The sequence below is a fragment of the Bemisia tabaci genome, chromosome 4, assembly GCF_918797505.1.
Source record: "Bemisia tabaci chromosome 4, PGI_BMITA_v3".
Taxonomy (NCBI): Eukaryota; Metazoa; Arthropoda; class Insecta; order Hemiptera; family Aleyrodidae; genus Bemisia; species Bemisia tabaci.
This window is the reverse complement of record NC_092796.1, coordinates 28,414,953-28,434,477: the sequence shown is the minus strand read 5'-3', so window position 1 is coordinate 28,434,477 and position 19,525 is coordinate 28,414,953. Positions and strand designations below refer to the sequence as shown.

At 41.4% G+C, this 19,525-nt stretch overlaps 1 protein-coding gene across 1 annotated transcript in view; it reads left to right on the top strand.

The window, feature by feature from the left end:
- The first annotated feature begins 6,797 nt into the window (after nt 1-6,797).
- bif (protein phosphatase 1-binding protein bifocal) overlaps nt 6,798-19,525 on the top strand; it is a 74,934-nt gene continuing 62,206 nt past the window's right edge. The window contains exon 1 of the mRNA XM_019049352.2: nt 6,798-9,406. Coding sequence (XP_018904897.2) covers nt 7,538-9,406 — 1,869 coding nt within the window. The 5' untranslated portion in view covers nt 6,798-7,537. The remainder of the gene's footprint in view (nt 9,407-19,525) is intronic.

Below are 19,525 nucleotides of genomic sequence, written 5' to 3'. Positions count from 1 at the left end.
GCAACTATTTCACACCAGAGGTATTGCACAGTATCATACGAAACTGAAGGCGCTCTAATATATTAGGAATGGCAGGCATCCATCAAAAGTACGTAGCTTTCCTCGCAAAATAAATCAAGATACTACGGCCCAAAAAGAAAGCAGTGGTCCAAAAACTCACTGAGTCCTAGCATCCGTAATTAGTGACGTTTAGCATACACTTTATCGCCTGGCTGTGAGCTGCTTAATCGCCATCGGCTATTAAAGGCTATAAGAAATTGTGTAGCCGGCTATAGAAGCTATTGGAAATCTTACAGCCGGCCGTAGGTCTACGATATTTTGGAACACAGATTCTACTGCCAATTTTTACCAGGGATATTTGAATTTAGTCGTCACTAATTCCTCATACAATTTTAAAGAGATTATTTTCTAAACTCTTTACACCTTAAATCATACTTGCAGTGCAGAGAAATAAAAACATTTCAGCTCCCTCAACAACACCATCACTTTTCCTGTGGTATCACTTAAAAGGTGAACTGAGTTAACTAGTTACTTGGAGAGGAACTTCATAAGCATTGAAACATCACTAAAATGAATTATGGTTCCTTTCTCTGAATTACTTTGTCTCATTTTACATAAATTTTCAACAATGAAAAAAATATAGCCATTTTTGCAATAAATTTTAATTTTTACTCAGGAAAAAGCAGTAAAAGGTTCTGCCGTTTATTAAAACTTAATTTAAAAAACAAGAACTTTTCAATACGAGGAGAAAAGAAATTTTGTATCAAGCAGGCACTATTCTTCCAAAAACTTGGTTCCTTGCTGCTAAATTCTACTGAATTTATATACGCACGTCCAGACGTCCACCTGGAAAATTGCCAGGCTTTTTTAATCGAAGATGTTATTTTACGATGACACGATGTCGTAAAAAGGAAAGCGGAAATTGTATAACGAATGAACGGCATTATTTAAATGTGATGACATTCCGATGAAACAAAGAGAGGAGAGAACAGAGAGAACAAATAATTGTCCCCAAATAACGGCTAGTCATGGTGAAGTCCAGAGGCGCAGGCGACTGCACTACTGCAGTGAAGTGGCTGGAACTCACGGTTGTCAAATCACAAGCGCAGATCCCCCGATAAAATCGTAATATTATCGCAAACTCAATGGCTGAATTGATCAAATTTACGATTAAAACCGCAGCAACTGCTTGGGGTCATAAAGTGGGATGGAATTACCTATGTGACATTTATTTTTTCCTCTGCTTATCTGAAATAGACAAAAATAAATGTGATGCAATTCAATGACACTCGTGGCGAAAATGAGAGTGATCATGGGGGGGGGGGGGGGGGTGTTGGATGACGGGAAACTGTCTAGGAGAGCGTTACGTAGCTGTTTCTGCGAGATTGATGTTGAATTAATTGTTTTTTGCGGAGATGAAGTGAAGCCTCGAAAACATGAGAATCGACGGAAGGGGGCCCGGGGGCGGGGGGGGGGGGGCGTGAGGCAGCAGCTAGGATTTCCTGCGAACACCGCGCCGTAACGTTACCTTCGAAGCGGGCTTTCACTCCAGCTCTGCTGAGGCCAAAGCGGAAACTTCGTCCTTCTGTGCCGAAGTTGAAGCACCTTTTTTTCCCTCCTTCTCTATCTTATTCTTTTTTTCTGTAAATGTATATGTCGCTGGCAATTGACAAGCCAGTGGTGAATAAATATAGAAAATCATAAAATTCAAAAAGAGAAGAACACGATTAGAGTGCTGATTATGTTGCCTATAATGTGAGTAATATACACTTTTCCATCCTTAAAAACATGGCAGGAATATGCACACTCAGAAGTGGATCTTTCAGTGGTCATACTCTGTCTGTAAAAAGGCCCTGCCTTGCACCCATGCCAGACAGTGGCGTAAGTGTAGGGGCAGGTCCACGGCTCTGGCCCGCAGTCACCTATTGAAATTGCCCTCTGGAAATCGCCTGCTGGAATTTTTGAAGTCGTCTGTAAATTTAATCCCTTAATCGATCTTGGGGGTTATTTAGGGCTGTGGCGAGGTGTGAATAGTCGATTATCGCTATTTCAGCATTTGAAGCTACGGTAAAATATCGAATATTAAAGTATTCGTGGCGAACACACTGTTCATCGATCCTTTTTTATAGGTTTACATGGCAGATTAATCGATGTATCACAGAACACGCCACGCTACTGATCGAGGGGAACCCATAAATGAAGAATTTGCATGCAAATGTTTTATTGCTTCATCTGAAAGTGCTTAAAAAGCTGATTTCACGGTATCTTTCATAATTTTTTTCTGATATGGAAAATAGGATAAAAATATATTTAAAAGTGAGAAAATGCACCGCCTAGTGACGTCATCTGGCGGCAATTGCCATTTAAACACACGTATTTTAGCAGGATTAGATCATTTTGTCATATCTTCTTCACTCAGTAGTTTCCACTTAAACAAGAAATTTATCAAATTTCAGACAACTGCAAATTCTCTATTCAGTCAGCGGGCGGGCTCGCTCTTGGTGAGTTACGCCACTTACATCCGTGCTCACAAATGACATAGGTACCTAAGTTTATTCTAGCTTTATTCCGACATTGTTCATTGATGACGCCATGCAGGGCAACGCCGGTAACAATTATTATTTATGCCAGTGCCTAATACGTGACGTGTTGAGCCTCCTCCGGGTGTCGCGAGTTTTCAGCCACGCGAAATACAATAATTGCATGGTTCCCTCTTCAAAAAATGAAAGCAGACCTCGGTTGATCACAGAATTCGTCAGCGTCACCACCGCTCCCGGCACACGGTGAATCGAGGCAATCAGAGAGGTCGGACATGAAATTATTGACTAAAAATGCAAATTTTGATGTTTACTTCGTCACATTTTGAACTTGAAGGGGTGCCCAAGAAGAAAGTTTCACGGGAAAACCAATGGAGCCACTTTTAGAACTTCATAGTTTCGTATAAACGGAGTTGTAGGCTTTTAAAGTTTCCAAATTTTGTCCGACCTCTCCTATTGACTCGATCTACCGTGCGGCGATCGAGATCGGAAATCGAGAGACGCAAATCATAATTCGCTTTGACGAAATCAAACCGAATTGAGCATTGTGAAATTTGCGGAAAGATGTAAGAGGGAGACAACCGTCAAATGCAGGGAAAACTCCCAGTGGCGTGGCGTGCTTTGCGATACATCGATTGATCTCCCATTTGAACCGATGGAGAAGAGTCGATGGGCAGGGTGATCGTAACGAGCAGCTTGACAATCGATTCCTTACCGTAGCTTCAAAGGAGGAAATATCGATAATCGATCTTTCACGCCTCGCCACTGCGAACTCCGTGGACTCTGAATCAATGGCCTGTGAAACATTACACAATCATTGTCCTCACTCTCTTACGTTTCTCGCTCTCCTTTTTAAATTGTGATTGACCCGACAAGGATTAAAAAAGGAAGAAAAAAACAACTAAACATTAGCATTCTGATAGTTTGCATTTTGATGGATTTGGGACGTCAGCATGACGAATAAATAATTGGCAGTTTTTAGAGGCTATATCCATAACTGTGGTCGAACAATGCGTATCTCCTGTTGCGACGTTGGAAAAGTCCTCTGATGCTTAATTGTTTCGTAAGATGCTGACTCACATAGTTTTCATTGAAATTTTCGATGAAACCCTTATTCGTTCAAAAATAGACGTATTAATGGTAAAAGAAACTATGTGTATAGGGATCGCGTGAAACATGGTTCCTTTTGGCATAAACACGCCCAAATAATTACAAAAAATTTCAAAGATGTATTTTGGTTAGTTTCCTCCCGATAAATCAAAATAAAGCAGAGCATGAAATCAACTCGGCTGACTCAGAGACTTTAAGAGTAGAAAAGTTGGATGGGGCGGAACACGCAGTACAACTATTTTGACTTATTCCAGGAAAATAAAATTGCGTCGCCATCGCCACAAAATGAACGAGAACGAAACATCTTTCAGTTTACTCGGAGACTTCAACGCAGAGTAGAGAAGTTAAATGAGGCGAAACACGTGATACAACTATTCCGACTCTCAAGCAGGTAAAATTGCATATGCACAAAATGAAGGAGAATATGAACTCATCGGTTGACTCGGAGACTTTTGTGCTGAGTAGAAAAATTTGATTCGGCGAATCACGTGGTACAACTGTTTTGACTCAAGAGGATGGAGTTTTGTATAATCCCAACAATTAGATTCGTCGAACGCAACTTTCAGTTCGTGTAGCCGGACGTCCAGTTCGTTTAACCGAACTTATGAGTTTCGAAGAAGTGGTAAAATAAGTTCAGTTACATGAACCGAACTGCACGAGTCAAAAACATGATTTTAGTCTAAAGTGAGCGTTAAACGGACTTATTTTTTACAGAAACTTATGGCAAGGATGTTGATATTTTGTAAAAATTAGTCGAATGCACTGATTTTTGTAAAAGTAGTGCAAAATCTTTGAATTTCTTAGAAAATTACTGCCTAAGGTGTTGAAATTTTTAGTAAATTACTTCTTACGAGTTGAATTTTTAAGAAAATTACTGTAGAAGGGTTAAAATCATAAGAAATCTGCAGCGGAAGCTTTAAGTTTTTCGAAAATTACTGCGAATTAGGTATTTTTTGGTGAAAATTACTACGAACGTGCGATGTTAGAGTAGGTGGGCTGAGTCTCTAGTTGCTCAAAACTGCGTAGACCGAAGAACTCTCTGCAGTCCGTTCAGATATGATTATTTTAAAACAATCAGTTACTTAAGACATTTTTCGGCAAGCTTTGGGTCTGACCACGCCGAGCTATGAATTAACCGTAAAGTTAAATTTGAATTATCAGGTTAAATTTTTTAAGATTAAAATTTCTGACGGGGCTGTTTCTAACTCCTCAGCGAAAATAAATACTATTATGTTGAGATGAGCCCTTTAATTTTTCTGAAATGGCCCTGAAACGGTCTTGCCATACTTTATAACTTCTGGATGCAATTATTCGGGCTCCATGGACGTTCGTGTTGCATACGCAAGGAAGTGAAGGAGTTTTGACAGTCGAGACACTCATCGCTTTAATAGCGGCGCTGCAACGACCGGCTTTACTGCGAGGATCCAAAATGACAGAGACTACTTTAATACTTCGTTTATACCACAAAGATATCGCCTCCAGCATGAATAGTTTCATACAGGCGTAGGATGTGAATATATTTTGTGCTTAACAGTTTTGATAGCGGGATGTGCTAAGAATAATTTGTAGAGAAATTATTCACACCTGCAATGTTGTTGAAGATACATGAAGAATTACACGCACTCTGTGATTTTTGAGCCTTGCAGTTAAGCCTGCTGCACAATACGCGAGACTTTCAGAAAGGTTGGAAATGAAATTTTCGACCAAAACAGTAAATTTTGATGCTAATGTCTTGACATCATAAATTGTGCTGGGTGCTTTTTAGGGGAAATTTTACAAGAAAATCAACGAAACCACTTCTTAAACCTTAATACTGAGAGCTTAATTTTGCCCTATTTCGTCGACGAAATTTCGTCGGAGAATTTCCCCGAGTCAGATTCGACTCCTGTCATTGACTAGCACCACCGAGTGTCGCTGGCGATGCGGTTAGTGCCTGCAAAACGCCTTCATCTTCGTGCGTATGCAACACGGGCATCCATGGAGCCCGAATAGTTGCATCAGGGCGTTGTAATGAAATTCGTTGAGTATCCGTCGCATGCAACGATTAGTGAAGCTTCGATTGTTTCTCTTATACCTTAACTTATTTCTATAGTTTCCTATCGTGCCGATGAAGTAAACCATTACTGATTTTAAACGCGACATTGAACATTTTTTGAGGGATAATCGTATTACAACATCGCCGTCCAACGCAGAAATTCCATTTACCTCCGTTAATGCGTCTTCCTTTGTTTAGATTATTTTATCCCTCTTTGGGAAAACCAATTTTGACGTTTAGGTGCAAATTTTTCATCATTACAACATCTCACAAGCCTAAATTCGCGTATTTGATTTCCTAGGTGCAATGGTGAAACTATGTTTGGAACTAAAGTTTGGTACATATTTTAGAGAAAATTCCACATTATGCTTTGCTGTGCCCCCCCCCCCCCCCCCACATGAAATAATGTAGGCTGCATCTAGATGAAAATAATTTCGATTTCAATCATTAATACTTATGCTCGATTTAAAAAAATTAAATGAAAATGACATGTTCGCGACATTATAATGTAGTATGCTCTTTTATTTTCTGAAATAAATCATATGTTGATGGCCAAAGTGCGAAACTACGTATAAACACTGCAGTCATTCAAAATTTCCGCTTCTATTTCATCTTTTCGAAAAGGAACAAGTAAACTTTAAACTTTGAACTTCATATAGATTATTATGTTAACCGAGAAGATAAGTCCATGAGTTTTTCAAGAAATAACGTTGACTAATTTTCAAGAGAAAACAAATAGTAGGACAGGAAGTCTGCAACGTCGCAAAACGGCATAGAGAAAAAAAAGGAGGTGTTTGCATTTCGGGCATCTTGGAATATTTTGATGACTTGATGACGTAAGTGGGTACAGCTGGGTACAGGGACGTCCCCTTCACACTGTACCCACCTACGTCATCAAGTCATCAAAATATTCCAAGATGCCCGAAATGCAAACACCTCCTTTTTTTTCTCTATGGCAAAACGGAGATACGTGGTTTCGCACTCAAGTGCCATGCATCTCGACGAAGCGGCAACAGTGTCGGAAATCGCAACCTCTCATTGCAGTAATGTATTGATTAATGCTTCCGCGAAAGTCCGAGAGATAGCGCTAGCCGTACTTTCGCGCAGCGTTGCGTGAAGCGAAATGGGGACATCCAATGAAAAGCAGACGGAGTGACGCGAAACCAAAGTGCTCGAAAAAGTTCGGAAACTTATCGGGAAACAAATTAAACTCCGTAACGATTGATCTCACTCCCGTGTCTAGCTTTTAGTCTTAAATTCTTGCAGTTAAATCTTTCGAGTAGACGAGCAGTGCGAATCCAGCGAGGCTTTTTCAGTCATGTCCCTGTCGGTTTCAAGTGTGTTTACAAGTACTTGTGGATTTTTCCCTCTCGGATCGCGGCATGGTGCTGCATTTAATTCGACGCGTCAGCATTATTGGAAGATAAAAATGCCATCGGTGGAGTTATCTTCCCGGCGATGTGAATAGGCTGGCAGTCGGCGATGGAGTGAGCTTGTAGCGCGAGTAAGTACGTAGAGACTCGGTGTTGGCTGTTTGCTGGCGGACCAGTATGGCGACTACCGGTGAGGAAAGTGGACGACCTGATGTAAACATTCCTCAATGGAAGAGGGAGTTGATCCTACGAAAGCGGGCCAGTGGCCGGGCCCTTGCTCCTCCACCACCTCAGTCCTCCGGGTTATCAGCAGCGAGAACGAACGTCTGCCTCCGCGTCGGTTATCGAGGTAGGGGCCAAGCCACTATCTCCTCGTCTAAGTTTGTTTCCTCGCGCAGTTTCGACTCGGTCAGCATCCCTAGTCGCAGCTCCTTGCGACCGACTCAACCTCACGCGAATTTTCATGAAGTTTCCAAAGCACGATGAGGATTCTCGACGAGTGCACCGGTGACATCATGGTGAACAGGAACAGTGGAGTGATCAGTGATGTGCGCTGTGAATTCGTGTGTAGGACCAGTGATAAGAAATTCAGCAAAAATTCCAATGGATTACCCGTCCCCAAGCTCAGGTCTGTGCCCAAGAGACCGAGCATGCTCAGGAGCCGCTCTGTTTGCAGCGGGGCTCAAGTCAAGAACCTCAGCGACAATGTGGATTCGCACTCCGACTCGAGCGAGGAGTTCCAGTACGGCCCAGGTATCGTCAACAAATTGAAAACTAAATATTTGAGCATGACGTTGCGTGAAAACCAGAAGTATGGAGTCCGACCGTCGCTGAATAATCTGAGGCGAGCAACGAGCTTGGAAAATATGCTGGACGAAGAGGCGCCCCCACCTAAGACTGTAAATAATCTAAAATGTTTCAATAAATACTCTAAATCTTCGAATCCTTCTAGTAAGAATTGCTACAAGAGTACTGCAAATTCCATGACACGTAATGATAGTCTGAAGCGTGCTCAATCTATGGAAACCCTGGTGCATGCGGATACTAATGGCAGTGAAATGCGTGATATCAAAACCACTCCATTATTGAACGACAAGTGTCACGAATTAAACGGCACTAAAGATCTTGTTATCCTTGAAAAGGTTCCACAAATTGAGAATGGTATTGACAACCCTCCTCTTGAAAAAACGGAGCTTCCCCCTCCAGATGTGGTGAAACAAACAGTCAAATTGTTCGAGCCCACTTCAACTGATAAGAAGCCAGCGAAATTGAAAATCAACAAAGTCGCCAAGCCCAGTGAAGTGGTCCAGTCTAACAGTGTATCAAGCCCTGCTGCTATTAGTAAACAAATTATGAAAGGTGAAAAGCCTGTACCTCTCTCTAAACCAAATCTTTCTCCGAAGCCTAGTCCAGAAAAATTACATCAAAATCAGTTGCGTAAGTTCACTCCCCCTCCAAAAATAACAAATTCAAATCACGTGAATAGATCTAATATCCATACTTCAACATTAAAATTCATTCCAACTAATCCTATGGTTTCAAAACCTGTCTTGAAATCACCTGTAAATATTCCTGAAATTAATGATGAAACTGTGACGGTCAAACCATCTGAATCAGTTTCATCAAAGTGCACTGATGATGACGATGAGTCTTCCACTGATGAGAGCCATGAAAGACTGAGTCCAGACAAAGTAGTCTCAAAGGACGCCTTAGAGAATATTCGAAAAGGAGGTACCTCTCTTTGTTTCAAATTCAAAGAAAATGACAAAGACTCCAATAACTCGCCTAAATCTTACCTTCCAGCATCACCTAGTGAGCCGCAAAAAGAAGTGCCAACCGTTATTGTTTCGCCTCAGCCAACATCCCCCGTTTCGCCCCCGAAAATTCAGAATGATGTATCACCAGAATCAAAAGTTAGTCCCGTCAACAGTACCCCTGTTACTCACATGAAACAAGTTGGAGTGATTCGGCCCATTGTCTCTAGTCGACAGATAAATTTACCAAATAATATGAAACAAAATCACCTAACAAGTCAAGAAAAAGAGAAAAATCTTATCAACGAGGTGAAGTCTATAGAACAACCAGTGAGCAAGGTTGTTGTCGCGTTCAAAACGTTGCCGAGTCGTGTATCTAATACTGTTCCGGTTGAAATCAGTGCACATCCTCGGGGATGTAATAGTGTTAGCTCTGATCCCAGTGAAAATGAGCTGAAATCAGGTGGATTATGGGAGAAAAAACCATGGCATCATCAACAAAACACTGTCGTGTTCAACTTTAGTGATAGGAAGGATGTACCTGACTACATTGAAAATGACGGACTCATTATGCGATCTAACAGAGATCGGCCAGTGGTAAGCGCCTTATATTCCTGCAATTTTATTCTTCATATAATGCAGTCCTTGGGGATGCACATTTTTTTGGGAATCATAGCAGAATATTTTTCAAAGGCAGATCAAAGTAAGCACTAAGCAACTGCCTATACTGGAGCAATTTTAAGACTTTTTCAGTATTTACTTTCTATCAACATTTTATCAAAGGAAAAAAGAAAAACTACTGTAGAACGAAATAAACAAAAAACAAAACAAAAATCGCATCATCAAAAATATTAACCCTCCTGCAGGGTCAGTTCAGACGCTATATCAATTTAACACATCTAGTTTGTTAATCAATTAGGTATAATTTTTAAAACTGCTCTTCAAAACGGAGTTTCACAACATATCATGTTGAATGGTTTTGAATTGTTTTAAAAGTCTGGAAGTTCTGAGGACATACTTGCATGATTCCATTTTGCCTGAAAAATGTGCACCCTTAATGACCCTTAAGAATATTGTGTTTTTCTTCTACTGTACACAGCTCTGTTTATCTTTTGCTTTGTTACGCAGCAATGATGTCTCCATTTGAATCCGTAAAACGAAGGTTTGGTTTTTTTAATCGACTTAAGAAAGCTCAGGATGTTTACAGGGTTGGAAAACCGGAAATAATCAGGGAATTTAGTCACTGTCTGGGAAACCGAAGAAAGTCAGAGAATTTCCGCGATTCTAAAGTTTCCCAGCTGTTATCGCTCGTCACTGCGTCATATACGCTCTTAACGCCAAGGAGCGACGGATTTAGGCGCTTGAGTCATATCAGTAATAAACGGTTCCTTGGAATGATAGACAGGATTAAGCATGTTTAATGGCTGTAAATGCGAGGAAAGTCGACTTGAATGCTGCCGCGCTAAGGTAGAACGCCGTATGAACATTCGAGAGTTGCCAAATTTCCTTCGATAAAATGCTTATTTTTGAGGAAAGATAATAATTTTCCTTGAAATTTTCAGAATCTTCAGTTGAAACTGCGAACAAACTTATCTGAAGAATTGTGAGAAAATATCCTTAAGTTTATCAGGAAATTCTCGTTTTATCAAAGGAAATTTGGCAACGCCTGACGGTTCATACGGCGTTTTTCCTTAGCACAACAGAATGGGTAAAACGTCGGTCTTGAGGGTGAGGGAGGTATGATGTAACGCTTCGATGAGCCATGATAGCCTGATCCTGAGGAAGCGCTCGTTTCCTTTAAAATCATGCGTGAAGCCTGTGAGATGCGCAGCTGCCTCGGGTGTAAAATCATCCTCTGATATCGATGGCTTCCATATCAAAACCTCCCATGATCGGAGGGTTCGTTGGTGGAAATGATGGAAGGTATGGATCGATCGCGTGAATCGATCGAAAAATGAAAACGTGAATCGATTGACAAATTACTAAAAAATCGGTGTCGATTCGATCGACATGCATTGATCGAAAAGTTCGACAGGAGAAAAAAAACAAAGGACTCAATTTTTTCAATATCTCTTGAAGAGTCTCCAGCCTACTCTGCTCTCCTGCGGCGGTACCTACTGATGAAAAATATTTGTTTTTACCCTTAAATTTTTGATAGATAGGTAAGAAATGACTGGTTGAACTCAAATCTAGGTGCTCCCGATTCAAAACATTTTTGCCGAAATGCAATTCGGCGAGTTCGAGGCATACTATAGACGGATCGCTTTCGGAGGGTATGGATTCGATCGACATGAACCGATCGAAAAATGAAAACGCGAATCGATTGACAAATTACTAAAAAACCGGTGTCGATTCGATCGACATGCATTGATCGAAAAGTTAAAACGTGAAGCGATCGACTAACCCGTGAATCAATGAAATTTTGTCCATCGAATCGCAGCGATTGGTTCACGTTTTAATTTTTCGATCGATGCATGTCGGTCAAATCGATACCGGTTTTTAAATAATTTGTCGACCGATTCCTGTTTCAATTTTTCGATCGGTTCATGTCGATCGAATCCATACCCCTTGGAAGCGATCCGTCTATACTTAGTATGCCACGAACTCACCGAATTGCATTTCGGCAAAAATGTTTTGAATCGGGAGCACCTAGGTTTGAGTTCAGCCAGTTATTTCTCACCTAGGTATCTATCAAAAATTGAAGGTTAAGAACAAATATTTTTCATCAGTAAGTATCGCCTCAGGAGGGCAGAGTAGGCTGGAGACTCTTCAAGAGATATCAGTCCATTGTTTTTTTCTCCTGTTGATTCCCTGACTTAGGATCATTTTGGTTCTTGTTATTCGGCAATGAAAATAGAGACGAATTCTCGTGCAATCAAGAAGCGGTCAAGTGGAGGTTGCCGTTCTAAAATTTTACTCCGCAATCCACTCCGGATATGTAGACTGTAAATCTTGTTGATGGGGCTCACAGCTTCTTTATCATGCCGGTAGGTAGGTGGTAGGCACTGTACGGCACACCGCACTAAAAGGGTATTATCTCAATTTATAGCATCAATACATTACATGAGCCGAAGCTCACTTGTGACGTGTGTGAAAAACTCTGAATAGAACTTGTCATACTTGTCCGGGTGAAACCCTACAATTTAAATTTCCATGTTGTTACTTCGATCAGCTCGTATGTTAGTAACCGAGTTTGTCGAAGGTGTTATTTTCGACATCGTCGCAAAACTGCGATTGAGGAGCGATCCTAGTGGACTTTGCAATGACGCCCTAAGGCATGGTGTCAAGTTTTTTAAATACCGAGATTCATCTGGGAATGAAAATTTACCGGGAATATCAGGGAATCTGTTCCAGAAACCGGGAATCTCTTCTCCAACCACCCAGGGATCATTTCGTTTTCAAATTTGGCGGTCTATTCTGACGTGCGCCAAAGAAATGACTGTACCTACTTAAGATTAATGAAAATCGATTTTCATATCTGAAACTCGGAAAATTATATTCTTATATTAGTTTTCCCAAGAAAATCCCGGGAAAGTGGGAGAAAACTTCGGTCTCTCGTCAGGGAATGAGCTCCTGAAAATCAGGGAATAAGCTTTGCCAAGGAGACTAGACACCATGCCCGAAGGTTTCTGTCTTGTCCAAAATGGAGGCCTCGAAGAGGCCTCAAATTTTTAGATATTTGAAGTAGACAAAATTGCAAACAAAATTGTTCGAAAAAAATTGAAGAAAAACATTCACGATTTTCCCAGTAAATTAGGTCTTTATTAATGGAAATGTGGCAACGTCTGAAGGTTCATACGGCGCTCTGCCTTAGCACGACAGTCTACTGGATCCATCGGAGGACATTTGAGATTGGGAGCATGTGGTCAGTATAGGCAATGGATCCTTCGTTTCGTTGACTCCTGATTAAACGAACGGTTTTTTGTTCGGGTTGTTTTTCGTGCTCCTCGGGCCCGAATCAAAAGCCGTTCCTTGCATTATTCATGCGTCTAATCCGCGGAAAGGCCCCCGGCTTACTTTTACCTGACACCTGGTCCGGGGCCCGAGTCCAAATCCGTCGATGAGACGAAAAGGTTTTTTATTTTGAAGTCGCGTCGGGGGCCGCGATCTGATCGGCAGGCGTGCACTCCTCGACCGAGTGGAACTGGTTTCGATCTCCAATTGCAGGACGTGCAGTTTATTAGCGACGCCACCGATGACCTTGATGAGCGCGAGGATTTTCTTCCAACTTTCATCTGGAGATGGAGACCGGCGCACACCGTCCAGCTCCGACAGAGCTTTCAAACCCACGTTTCATGTCCGTGCGAACTCCGGATTTCCAAGTTCCGTCTGAACTTACCACTCTGGAATGGATTCCTGATTTTCATAGTGTTCGACAGGGTTACCATAGTCAGGGAAAACCGTGAAATTTCAGGGAAATTGACGAAAATGCCAGGGAAAATTTGTTAAATCACCTTCATTTGCTTTCCAGTATGGGTTTGAGGTTTTGAACAACACATTTTGCCTGAAAAGTTCTTGCAATTATTCCTTCTTAACCATCCTTCACATCTTCAATAATTGTCAGGAAATTTCACCAAAATGTGTCAGGGAAACCAGGGAAATGTCCAGGAATTTCATTTTCTGACTTCTGTGGCAGCCCTGGTTCGAGAAGAAGTTAATTGAGCCATGCTATGAATGACGTAACATGAGTGTAAATATTTAGATCTTAACATTCTTGTATATTATTTTTGTACCATCGGATTTTAACTGACACGATTTAGCGACAAATTTCATCTTTCATTTTGTTTTTAAAAAATGGCGTAAAGTTCTGATATTCTTATTATACTGTACCTCAGGGTGACTAGCGAGCGGGAAAACCGGAAAAATCGGGAAAAGTCAGGGAATGCACCTCAACCGGGAAAAATCAGGGGAAAGTCGGTGAATTTCGTCAAAGGTCAGGGAATTTTTGTGGAGCCGCGGTCCACGAAAAAATCGGGTCCGCGGTGGGCCAGCTGATCGCGTTATTGTGCCAGCGTTTTGACCTTATTAATTAAATGCCCTTACACTATCGTAAAGTAGTCAGGGAATTTCATTAGAAGAAGTCAGGGAATGATAAAATGGAATTTTGCTGCTACCCTGTACAGTGTACCTACTGTTGTTGTGAAGAAAAACGCTAGCATGAAACGAATTATTTGATGAAATTCAAAATTTCTGGGACACTAGTGAATATTTTTCTTATAAATTTTCAGATAAGTAATTTTACTCGAGATATGATGCAAAGAATCTACAAATCTCAGGGAAAAACATTACACCTCAAAAACGAGTCTTTTATAGGGCGATATGCACTTACTTGACTTTTGAATGTTCATACGTCGTTTTTTCTGAGCAACTCCTTACAGTGTAATTACACTCGGCCTAATTGGATTTACGTATCACTCATTTTGAACGTCGAAAATCGTTCAGCATTTCCTTGAAATTTCAATATCTATCTTAACGCCACCGGTTCCTTTTTGAATTCTGATAAAGATAACCTGAAGATTATTTTGCGGATCTCCGTAGCCCCCGCGGCTGTATCTTCTCATTCACGTTTATAGATCGTGTTACTTTAATCCTCAGGTGGTAGTTGCAAGTGTTTTCTGATTTATTCTAAGCTGATTGCATAATGATTTCTAATGGATGCGATGTATGCATCTTTCTCTGATAAAAGAAGGCAATTGGGTACGTTAAAATTTTCGAGGAGAAAGTTATCGCGTTCGAACTAACTTGCTCTCACCTTTTTACAAGTTCAAGTGCTCTTCAAAACGTCCCGGCTCTCCTATCTCCTTTCTTTTTCACCTTAAAATGCTCGGATGAAAGTTTTAGGCCCCGCAAATTTTTTTCTCGATGAAAAGGAGCGCTCTTGTTCTATAGTTGGGATACTTGCAACTTGAATTACTTAGATGGTCGTCGCTGCAAGGTTACGAGCAGCACCGAAGATTTTGCTCCAATTAAGTACTGGTTTTCACCGTACCGAACTTCGCTCATCTGTTCTTTTAATCTCTTATGTTCGGTTATACGAACCGCACGTTCAGTTACATTAACTGTAATAAGTTGGGCTTGACGAACCGAATTGTTGATTTATGGAGAACACCATGTTCTCTTCAATTTTGCGGTTGTGCTATTTTATCATCTTGGATGTCAAAATATTTGTATCACGTGTTTTTCCCCATCCAGCTCGTCCACTTTGCGTTAAAGTCTTCGAGTTAGCCGAAAAGAGTTTAAGTTCTCGTGTCTCCTTCTTTTGGCGGAATGGCAATCGTATCTTCTTGGCAGTCGAAATAGCTGTATCATGTGTCTCAATTGTGACCGAATCTGTGAAAAGGGACCCCATCTCTCGGAAGAAAATTGTCGAAACTTTGAACTTCGCGCGAGCAAGGATTGTGAGAAGCGCCTGCAAAACTAGGGAGATACCTCAAGCATCGCGGCGTTTCCCCGATTTTTAGTCTCGCCGCTCTTGACTCGCAAATTTCGCTAAGTTGTCGGATGAAATCCTAGGTAAGGCGTCGACCCGAATCCCATTAATGTTTCCTCTCGAGTTTTTCTTTAGTTAAATATTTTTGCTTTCAAACAGCCCATAAACTTATTCGTTAAAATTTTGTCCAGCCAAGTCTGAGGGACCCTTTCCTGGAAAATAAGATCGTGGAAATTATGAACCACTTATCGAAGCCGCAAGTGAATATCATGAGTCCTTAAATTTATTCGAACTGCAGCAGAACCTATGCTGTTGTGCTAAGTCAAAACGCCCGCATGAGCATTCGAATGATGCCAAATTTCTCATTTGGATAGAATATTTCAATATTTAATTTTTAAAGAAGTTATGAATTTTTTTCCTCGAAATTTTCAGACTTTTTAGATCAAATGACGAGCGAAATTCTCTTAAAAATCTGAGGAGGAACATTCACAAATTTTTCTGAAAAATCGTGATTTTTCGAAAGCAATTTCGCATCGCATGATGGCTCCGACGGTGCACAGTGGATCGAGTTTATAAGAGAGGTCGGACATTAATTTTTTGACTAAAACTGAAAATTTTGATGTTTAATTCGTCATATCATAGATTTTAAGGGGTGTTTCTAGAAAGGAATTACAAGAGGAAACCAATGGAACCACTTTTATAATCTCAAATTGTTGTATGAACGGAGTTATGAGCTTTTAAAGTTCCCAAATCTTGTCCGACCTCTTCCATTGACTCCATCCACTGTATGCTCTTCCGTTTTTCTCTTGCCTCTCAAAGGCTCCTCTTTGAAAAAGTCTAAAAAATTACTCGGTGCTCGTAGGTGACCCGTGACCTTTCCCTGACCCTGACCGCAAAAGTACGGTCCGCGACACAGACCCCTTTGAGAACCGCTGCCGCGTAGACCAGCTTCCATCGCCTCCGTATCGTTGACATTTCAGTCCGCGTGCTGTATGGTTCGATGCGCGACGGTGCTCCACCGCGTACGCACACGTATTTTTATTGACCGGCGACGGTGGTGCAGTGGAGTGGAAGTGGTGTTGCAGCGTTGCAGCCGCTCGAGTCGACTGGTAGTGGTGGGAAGCCGCCCGCCGCGCCGCTCGCGCCTTCATTTGAATGGGGTCGCACGCACGCACGCATCGCGCGAACGCAACGCCGCGCCCGCGCGACGGACGCACCGATGAAGCTAGCGGTTACTCCGCTGCACGCCGCCCCGGCCACAACCCGCCGACATATTTTAAATACGTCGGACGCGCTCCTTTGCTGCCAAATAGTCAGAGTTTACTTGAAAAGAACGGAACTCGAGTTCCTTTATACTGAGAAGTTAAGACAACGTGAATCCATTTCTGATTGGTTACCGTATTTTCGCGAGAGATCTCCGTACTTAAGATCGCGATTGTGCAGTCACTTAATCTTCAAGCCACCAATAAAATTGTGTCTGTGTCACTTTTGACGTTCTGACGTAGTGCACGTTCTATTCAATCGAAGCTTTTCAAGTCAGATAAATGTTGGTTTTTTGAATAAGGTACTCGTCAGGTCGCTTCTTGCCTATCCACTAAAATTGAAGGCGACCTGCAAATCTGATTGCAACCGTGGAATAGAGAGCAGGGCCGGATTTACCTACATGCCGCCCGTGGGCCGCCTGTATTATTCCGCCCCCTTCTCATTTGTTGTGAAACATCAATAGATCGTATTCGACAGTGGTTCGATGTATCGTTTGGTTCAAAACAATAGAACATAACCTCTAACAAAAATTTTAGGATTTATTTCGGAAAAGCTGAAAATGAGAAAATTCCCAACAATTTCACCTTTCATTGCCGTTTGGTACTAGAGAGAATAAAAATTCGATCACATAAGACCCGTTACCTCAAATTTCTAAATTGACTCTTGAGGCTTTGGTTACATATTGAACCAATCGATATCAATGTAATCTCACCTGTGTGATCTGTCGAATCTATAAAAACCATCAAGTGAACCGGTGGGGGAGGGGTATATAAGACGCGTTTACTCGTGTTGGGCACATTTTTGTGAAAGCCCTGTCAACACTAACAAAAGTTCAGTTCCGTAAACCCATCCCTGTTTGGACAAGGCCTTCCATTTATAAAAAAGAACGAAAAATCATGAAAGAACAAACATAAATGTGGTTAAAAATTTTAACTTCCACCGCCGCGCCGACCGCACTGTGTTGGCGCAATGCGTAAGGTATTCATGCAGTCTTGTAGGCGCTATGCGTTTCACGCCGACCGCTGCTGACCTCACTGTTTGGCGCAATGCGTGAAGTATTCATGCAGTCTTGTAGGCGCTATGCGTTTCAAGCCGAATGCTGCTGACCGCACTACGTTTGACGCAATGCGTGAAGTATTCATGCAGTCTTGTAGGCGCCATGTGTTTCACGCCGACCGCCGCGCCGCTCCGTTCCAGGTCAAATTGCGTGTTCGGTTTCTCTCTTAACTCGACTAATTAAAGGTGCTGTCTCTTGTATCACCGAAAGACGAAAAAAATTAGAGATTACTATACTTTTACTCTCAGGAAATGAGAGATTTTGTCGCCTTTTCTCGTTTGTAATTTATTTTCTGAATTCGATTTGTTTCTCTCTTTTTTTACTAGATACTTAATATTTTAGATGTTAGGGGTATTTAAACTAATGGCAGAGGTGCAGAAACTCGTTGACCACATCATCATTTCAGTGGCGTGGCGTGCTCTGCGATTCACTGATCGGTCTACCACTTAAACCTTTGAAAAAGGATCGATAAATAGGGTATTCGCAGCGAGCTCCTTAATAATTGATCTTTTTACATAGCTTCAAGTAGGGAAATATCGATCATCGATCTTTCACGCCTCGCCACTGTTGCACTAGAGGCGCGAGAAAACCGCAGAAACTTATTTTCAGAGGGCATGATACTTTTTTTCGATTTACAAGTTTGAAATTGTTTTACCGTGAACTTTGTAGGGCCTTTGTTAGTAAACTCGGAACGGCTTCTTATTTTCTGGAAGTAAGCAGTGCGGAACGGAGTGCATCATGACGTTTCTAAATCATGATTTCATTGCGAAGCTCCAATTCGAAGAGATGAGTCGTTCGTGGAAGAATAGATGCTCAACTCTCGTCGATAAAAAGTTCATTACGATGAACATTAAACGAGTAATGACCGATTAGCGGCTGTAACAAGTTTTGACCAGTAATGAGCTATTTGACCGGTTTCTTCATTGCCATATTCTGCCGTGCTAAGGAAAAAAGCCGTATGAGCCTTCAGGCGTTGCCAAATTTTCTCTGATAAAATACGAATTTCCTGGTAAACTTATGAATATTTTCCTACCGATTTTTCAGATAATTTTGTTCGCAATTTCACCTAAAGTTCCTGCAAATTTCAAGGAAAAACATTCATAACTCTCCTCAGAAGTAAACATATTATCGAAGAAAATTTGGCAACTCTCGAATGCTCATACGGCGTTCTTCCTCAGCACGGCAGTATTGCTCACTGGAGATTTGGTAGGTCGTACTTAGGTAATAAGTTAGTTGGTTTGCGTATACATACCTATGCCATATGCCCTTGTCTCTATGAGACGTTTCATGGTATTGTTCCAAGTTCAAATCGCAGGAATGAAAAGTTTTGGCTTTTTCCTCGTTAAACAAAGCAATAAAATTTCTTCTCCTTGTCTCCAAGTCGCTTTTAGGATCCCACAAGGGCCACCTTGCGCCTTGTCTCCACGGGACGTTTCACAGGATTTTTCCCAAGTTCGAATCGCAGGAATGAAACTTTTGGGCTTTTTTCCCCGTTAAAAACACAACAAAACTTCTGCTTCTTTTGAAGTCGTTCGTGGGATTCCGCAAGGACACTTAGTCGGTATTGTGATTAGTATTGACTAACTCAATATTTTTCCCAACTTCGCAAGTGAGATTTTTCCCTAGGACAACTCCCACGAAATGTCCCGTTGAGATAAGGCTCATAAGTAATTAGAGTAGGCATTCTGCGCTTTTGGTTCAATCGTAAAATTTTTCATATTGGTCCTTTTTTTGCCAAATTCTGTCTTTTTATGATAAACCCCTGCTTTTCCTGTCCTCTCTTTTCTCCTCTTATTTTAATCGTGTAAGATTACCCCTCCAAAAAAACACTCGAGAGCGCTTATGCACTTGATGCACGTTTTTATTGATGATTAACCCATGTCGACAAGAAAGAAGCGCATTAAACATTGACATCTTGTACAAAAGTAAGGAAAACAAAGATACGAAAACAACCTATTCCATTAAG